This window comes from Lygodium microphyllum, chromosome 9, assembly GCF_053477565.2.
Source record: "Lygodium microphyllum isolate KBCC chromosome 9, Lygodium_microphyllum_v1.1.10, whole genome shotgun sequence".
Lineage (NCBI taxonomy): Eukaryota > Viridiplantae > Streptophyta > Polypodiopsida > Schizaeales > Lygodiaceae > Lygodium > Lygodium microphyllum.
The window spans coordinates 36,180,285-36,187,955 of NC_141143.1; the positions used below are offsets into that span (position 1 = coordinate 36,180,285).

At 47.1% G+C, this 7,671-nt stretch overlaps 1 protein-coding gene across 1 annotated transcript; it reads right to left on the reverse strand.

Moving 5' to 3' along the window:
* Positions 1-3,240: 3,240 nt before the first annotated feature.
* On the reverse strand, positions 3,241-6,387 carry LOC148030953 (cytochrome P450 CYP736A12-like). Its single transcript, XM_087684510.1, has 2 exons — positions 5,134-6,387; positions 3,241-4,963 (listed from the first exon to the last, which is right to left on the reverse strand). Exons 1-2 carry the CDS (start codon positions 6,079-6,081, stop codon positions 4,328-4,330), a joined length of 1,584 nt encoding a protein of 527 aa, XP_087540636.1. The 5' UTR covers positions 6,082-6,387; the 3' UTR covers positions 3,241-4,327.
* Between the last annotated feature and the right edge of the window lie 1,284 nt (positions 6,388-7,671).

The following is a 7,671-nucleotide window of genomic DNA, read 5'->3' on the forward strand; positions in this document are numbered from 1 at the left end:
GCTAACCCTCCATCAATTCCTTCTTCTATAAGGCTTGGGCTTCTTCTGGGGTCTTCTACGATTTTTGTAAGTCTAAAGCCCGTCCTTTGCATTGTCTCTTGATCTTCTTGTTTTAGGCATGGCCTCACTCATTGGTTATCGTTGTTCGACCTGTGCTTGTATCAACTCTTCCAACAAGCCCTTGCTCTTTTTAGCAGGCTTGACTGTTATGTCAGCACCCTCATTGCCTTTTCCTCGAGGTTCGATGAGGTCACCCTTGCTAAAGGTTGTGACTATCCTCACACTCGGTAGTGTCAGGTATATCCTTTGTGCTACATAGTCAGCCTCACACTTGGTTTCCCTTTTGAAGGATCTTCTTAAGAGGGTTTCCTTCCCGTAATTAGCACTATTTGGAGAAACATGGAATAGGATAGGCAAGCTTTCAATTTCAATTGTCACAAGGATTTTGCACTTTCCTATGAGTGCTTGTGGATGTCCCCCGTAAGGGCTAAGAGTTGCATTAGTCAGTGTGAGTTCTGGTTGGCCTAGTAGGGTCCATGATTCATAGGTCAAGATATTAAAATCTGCTCCATCAATCAGAGCATCGATAGTGTGCTCTCTTTTTGCGGTGAGTTTGATCCTAAGATAAGCAGGTGGTACTATGTCTTCGTCTTCCGGGTCTTGGCTTGTAAATTTACGCATTCTGACAAGTGCCTTTGAGTCCCTAACTACACAACTAGATGTGGATTCTCCACCGATATCTTGGGTCGTCTATGCAGTGCTGCTCAAGGTAAATCTCTCGTCAAGAGTGTCATGTCTAGTCATCTTCGCATTTGTAGCTTGCTGATGTTGCATTTTACTCTGACTAGACACGGTCTGAATACAATGTCTTTGTGTTCTCGTGGTGTGGCCTTTTTGCCCTTGATGGCTAGATTGGCCTGTTGAGGTTCTAGGGTCTCTTTTTGTCTTTCTTTGGGTGTGGGCTTCTGTTTGCTACTTTGTAAGTGAAGATCTATGCTTGTGTAGAGCCATTACTACACTAGGGCCTAATCCGAAGGACCTAGCGATGTGCATTTTCTCTCCAACCTACTTGCGGGAGTTACGGAGGTGGCAGAGCCCCCTCTGCGAGGGTCCGGGGGGTAGCCCCCCGGCCCATAGGGCCGTTACGGTAAACGCCATGCGCAATTTGGAGGACTGTTTATAGCCAAATTTTGAATTACTGGCTCTAAGTTTTAGCCCAGTGATGGATCTGTGATGTGCCTTTAGCTCTACGTAGCCTTTGGGATCAATTTTGGGGTTTAGATGTGTCAAATTTTGTGTTCTAGATACCTGTCCAATTTTGACAGTTTTCTGTCCGATTCTCAAATGTCCGATTTTTAGGAGTCCGATTATTAAAATCGGACATCCGATTTCGGGGTGGTCTGATCGGTCCAGTGGTTCGATTTTGTTCACGTTCGATTTCTGGAATTAGACGTCTGATTTTCCCGATTCTGAACTCGTCCGATTCCTTGCGTCCGATTTTCATGTGTCCGATTCTGAAGTCCAATTTTCAGTGTGTCCAATTTTCACGGTCTAAGTGTTCGATTTTGAGACTGGGTCCGATTCTCGCAGTGGTCCGATTCTGGAAATCGGATTGGATAGGGTGGTTCGATTCTAGCAGAGAATGGTCCGATTCTGGGAATCAAATAGACTGGTTTGACGACACGAACGACGGCCCGCAGGTTGTGCGCGATGCCTCAAGGTCAAGCCTACTTCAATGCTCGATTCGAAGCGTGCAGGCGCTCAAGGCTTGAATCCGTTTGTCCCAACAACGGAACCAAAATGTGGGAGCTTTCGCTCAACCGCCAAGACCCATAGACCGCTTATTGTTTCAAGCGTTCCAAGCCAAGAACTAATGGCTACCTCTCACATAGCTGATGCGCCATCCACATCTACGGGTGTAGTGAGCTTACCTCCAAGCTGATTGAGTTAGCTCCTCTCCCGCACACTCCGGTAGCTCCACGATCCAAGTGCAAGCTTCAAGCAAGCTCCATCCTCAAGCTCCACGCTCCAAGATCCATAGCCGTGAGCAAGACAAGAGAAGAGAAGAGAAGAGAAGAAGAGGAGAAGATGGAGAGTTTCTTCTCCTCGGTCCCTCACCCTCACACACTCACTCCCTCACACTCTCACACTCCCTCTCTTAAGCACAAGCTCAAAAGGGTACTATAGATATGCATATTTGTTATAATTAAGGGCATTACATATATGTACATTTGTTATGGTCTTCACTTTTGCTGAAGGGGCTATTCTAGTACATTGCAACCATTGAGTCTTACAAGGAGGTCATATGATAGCAAACCTTAATATCACTATGGCTTCTTCATTGCATTCAAACTCTATGAGCACCATTCAATTGGTATGTAATTCAATCTTTCATGCAAAGACCAAGTGCATTGAGATCCATTTACCATTTAAGTGGGAGATTTTTGGGACCTAACAGCTATCTATACCTAGCCATCTATATTTACTTATACTTACAACTTGTACACCTATACATTGCATATGGTGGCTACCCATCACTCTCACTTTATTATTTATTATTTCTATGACAATAGAATCATGGAAGGCAAGGCACACATTTTGACTGCTTGAGTTTCCACACACTGTCTTGCTCTCTCTTACTTGAACCTCCATAGCTCTTGCTTCCACTTATACTTCCACTCTTGCTCCACCTTTCAAAGACCTTATTTGTTAATGCTCCAACACATGATTGTATTAATATAATCTCATCTAAACCTTTTTCTTGAAGTAGTCAATAAGGTGACACTCCTCATTGGCCCCTCACTTTTTGCAGCTATCACAAATCCATTACTAAGGAAATTGAACCTAAGATTATTGGAGCATAACATAAGGAATTGGTTGCCCTTATGGATGTCTTTCAAGAATTTATCAAGTTGTCAAGATCAATAATTGGTTGTAGCAAGGCTAAAATCATGTACTTGGGGTCGGATGACTCCTTATAGATGGGTTGAATATTTATTACTACAAGGTATTCAAGAGGGGTGATGTTTTATTACATAAATAGCTATCCCATGGATTGGGGATCTTCTAGGTATAGAGATTTAATGGATTAATAACATCATATCTAAGATTCGTAGTTGGAATAGTGATCCTTGCTAGTTTAGGTGAATTACAAATGATAGAGTAAACTCACTTGATGCATTATGGATAGAGATGAATCATGATGCACGACACACCCATGACCCTTCTAAATTTTGGATCGAACCCGCCTTCCAGCCTACCTAGTACCCGTGTGGCTACACGATACAAATGTCTTTTTGTGGGGTTGTTGGATTGGAGGTTCAGTTTTTGTCTACCCAAATGCCAAATTTAATATAGTTGTTTTTGGACTATCTCGAATAGAGTTTTATCTTGTTATAAATAGTGTATTACTATTGCAAATATTTTTCCTCAATCTCCACAATGTATTTTATTTTCTCTTTTCTTAGTCTTCGCTATCCATGTTCTCTACACCTCTTCTCTTCGAATTCTTGTGGTTCAGGTCTCCAACTAAATACGGCTCGATAACAGAGCGCTTAGTAAGTAGTTATCCAAGCCTGAATAGAATTTGTCGATTTTGGAAGGTTTACGTGAAAAGTGATGTACGTATGGAGCTACCTATAAGTGTCTCATAGGTCTCACACATTACCTATTGGGGGGGGCACAAAAAGCTTATCATAGTGACTGCTTTTCTAACGTGGCAGGCAAGCCCATCCAATCCTTGATTATCACCCATGGAGAGATCTTATGTTTGCCTAGACCATAATTCAATGTGCATGGTGATAGCATGTGTAGGATTTTAAGTTTGCTGTGGATAATGGCAAACTGAGATGAGGTTCATGTCTTTGCTCGACTCTAAAACCTTCATGTGTGCAAACTCGGGTCACTTGTTTATTTATTGTGGTTTAGCTTTTTGCTTCTATCACGGCTGGTATTGAAATACTAGGACCTCATGTGTGAGGCATATCATGAGGTACATCTAGGTCCAACTACTTGATATCTTTGATGTTTTCTTTCAACTGAAAACTTGCCGCAAATGTTTGGGAAACCCAAAACAACTACAAGGTTTATTCGATTCTGTGGTTGTTTTGTTGAGGAATCGTGCAACTTGTGCTAGTGTTGCGTAGGCTATAAATATTTGACACGCAAGATGAGCTTTATAGTAAAAGCGCATTTGAGCATGTTCTCGGAGGTGAATTACAAAGGAAATGGATCGAACCCGCCTTCCAGCCTACCTAGTATCCCTGGCTGCACGAGACAAATGTCTTTTTGTGGGGTTGTTGGACTGACCCAAAAAACCAAATTTAATCTAGTCGCGGTTGCGGAGCCCGCAGTAGATGTGGTCGGGCAGCCTGGCAGTGGCCTTGACGGAGAGGGGCACGGCCTTGACGATGGAGATGCCGAACTCCTCGCTCATGTCGAGGTTTTCGGGGCGCGCGGAGAGGTCGAAGGCCTGGAGGAGGAGGCCCACGCTCATCTGGGCGGTGAGGAGGCCCAGGTTCTTAGCTGGGCAGCCGCGCCGGCCGGAGCCGAAGGGCAGGAGCTCGAAGTGCTGGCCTTTCACGTCCACCGTGCTGCCCACGAAGCGGTCCGGCCAGAAGTCCAGCGTCCGCTCAGGCCACGCCGACGGGTCCCGCCCCAGCGCGAACACGTTCACCAGCGCGCGGGTGCCGGCCGGGATGTGGTAGCCCGCCACCTCGCAGTCCTCCGCGGCCACGTGCGGGAAGAGCAGCGGCCCCGACGGGTGCAGCCGCATCACCTCCTTCACCACCGCCTGCAGGAACGGCAGGTTGGGCACGTCCGACTCCTCCATGAGCCGCTCCCGCCCCACAACCGCGTCCAGCTCCGCCTGCAGCTTCTTGATCTCCTGCGGGTGGCGCAGCAGCTCCGTCAGGCCCCACTCGATGGCCACCGCCGACGTGTCCGTGCCCGCCGCGAACATGTCCTGCAGCGGCCAGCCAGATCATCGGTTAATACGACCGGAACTCTATTAGCTGATCAGTCAGCCAGTTAGCGACGCGCGCATGAGAGCAGAAGATCAACTGTGTCTACCTTCTGCCCCCTGTCATTAGAAGTCTGGATCTATATATACAGCGTAGAGGCTATTATACTTACGTAGAGAACGGCCTTCATGTTGTCGTCCGTGATCTCCTTGTTCGCGGCCTGCAGCTCCATCAGCATGTCCAGCAGGTCCTTCACTGGGGGCTCCTTGCCCGCCGCCCGCAGGGCCCGGTAGTGCGCTCGCCGGCTGTCCACCAGCCCCTGGAGGACGGCGTCGCTCTTCTTGGCGCACGCCCGCATCTGCTTGACGACCCCCTGCAGGTCGAAACGCTGCAGCCAGGGGAGCACGTCTCCGATGTTGAACGTCCCCAGCAGGTGCGACATCTCGGAGATGATGTCGTCGAAGGAGGTCCCGGGAACCAGGGTGTCCATCTCCGCGTAGCGCCGCCCCACCACCATGCGGCAGATGAGGTTGTTCAGCATGTTGGTGAGCTTGCGCTTCACCTGCACCTCGCCCCTCTGGCTGTCCTCCCACACCGCCCGCACCAGCCCGGCCTCCTCCTCCTCCCGCACCACCTTGAACTCGTCCGTGCGCTTCGCCCCGAACAGGTCCATCACGCAGATCTGCCGCATCTGCTTCCAGTACGGCCCGTACGACGAGCACAGCAGGTCCGAGCAGCCGTAGAAGAACTGCTCGCCCGCCGCCGTCCGTGGCCGCGCCGCAAAGTTGAGGTCGTGCGTCTTGAGGATCTCCCTCGCCATCTCCGGCGATGACGCGACCACGGTCTGCACCGACCCCATGCGCAGGTGCATCAGCGGCCCGTACGTCTTCGACAGCTTGTGCAGCGTCCGATGGAGGAACACGCCGCCTCGGGCTATCACGTGAAGGTGCCCGATGATCGGCAGTGCCGGCGGCGACGGCGGCAGGCGCTTGCAGCGGCTCGTTCGCACTAAGCGCAGCAGCCCAAACAGCACGAGCACCGCAGAGCACAGTATCGCGCTTTCCAGGATCAGCGTCGTCCTCCTTGGAGTGACGAGATCCGCGGCGGCGGCCTCCATCATAATATTGCTTTGCTGCTTTGTGGTGATATCTTTAACCTTTCGCCGCAGCCGTATCAAGCTCTATATTGACGGATCGATCAATCGAGATCAGATGGAGTCTGATGGAGGACTAGAGACTAGGTACTATTAGAGAGAGAGAGAGAGAGAGAGAGAGAGAGAGATGTAACTACCTAGGAGACGGACAGAGAGAGAGCGAGAGAGAGAGAGAGAGAACGAGACTACGAGAGAGATCGACAGAGGACTGTCTCACTGTTCACATACGCTTCCAGCTGCGGCGCAGTCGAACTCACTCGTTACCTTCTCACAAGTATTGTCCTTTAATACGACCACCAGATACTTGTAGTGATTTGAGCCTTGGTGCCAATTCACGTTACTCGTCACATAAACCGGGAAAACGTGGCGCTTTGTTTGAAATCTTTGGCATTGCGCATTGAGGAATCAGAATCTCGCAATCTTTCAATCGCGTGCTAAGACTTCTTCGCCAAACCGAAGACTTCAGGCTTGAAGAACTGAAATCTTATTTCTAACATGTGCCCATTGGATAATAAAGCGTTATAAGTTGTCATTGGTTAACACAAGATGGAAATAATCGTGATCCCTCAATAGTCTATGTCAAATAGTTTTATGCAGCATGTGCTCACTTTCTCCAAACGTTTTGAGAGAACCCTTTCTTTGAGAGCGTTGTCCCATGGGAAGTCCTAAAAAGGGAAACGTGGAGAAACTCACCAAATCTTGAAGTTTTAGGTGGCATGTTTGTCAACCCCTTGAAACTAGTGGGCGTCAATGGTCATATTTCGTTCCAATAAATATTACATGTGAAATAGTGATAACTTACTACTATATTATTTTTGTTGTAGGTTCACAAAACCTCAAACCTCCATAAAGCTTCCCGAATCTACCCTTTTTTCCAAACCTCCATTTCTCAATTAAAACCCCTTCCCTTCCCCTCTTTCTCATGTGTAATCTCTCATTTTCTCTTCTCCCTTCCTTTTTTCATTAAAGCTCCCTCCCCTCCCCCCTCCCCCCCCCCCCCCCCCCCACTTTTTTTTAAAATTTAAAATTGCCTCCCTTCTCTCTCACTTATATACTCTCTCTTTATTTTCCTCCTTTCCTTTTTAATTAAATTCCTGCCCCCTCCCCTCTCTCTCTCTCTCTCCCTCTCTTTCTCTCTCTCTCTTAGATTAAACTTTTTAATTTAAACTTTTTTAAATTAATTTCTTTAATTTAAAGTTTTTAAAACATAGTTTTTCACACTTTGAGAAAGAGATAGAAGAAGAGAGAGAGAGAAAGAAGAAAAAGAAGAAGAATGATAAAAAGAAGAAGATAGAGAGAGGAGGGGGAAAGAGGAAAGAGGAAATAGAATAGCTTTTTTTAATTAAACATTTTTCTTCTCCCCCTCCCCCCTCTCTCTCATGTGTAGGGCCTAGGTTCTCTCTCTCTCTCTATTTCATTAAACTTTTTAATTAAATATTTTAAAAAAATTAATTTAAAGTTTTTGGGCATAGTTTTTCACATACTTTGAGAGGGAGATAGAAGAAAAAGAAGGAGAAGGATAAGAAGAAGAAGAAGAAGAAAGAGAAAAAAACAAAG

Coding starts and splice junctions, on each gene's coding strand:
- LOC148030953 (XM_087684510.1), bottom strand. CDS start 6,081: ATGATGGAGGCCGCCGCCGCGGATCTCGTCACTCCAAGGAGGACGACG. Junction 4,964..5,133: donor ACATGAAGGCCGTTCTCTAC/GTAAGTATAATA, acceptor TGGCCGCTGCAG/GACATGTTCGCGGCGGGCAC.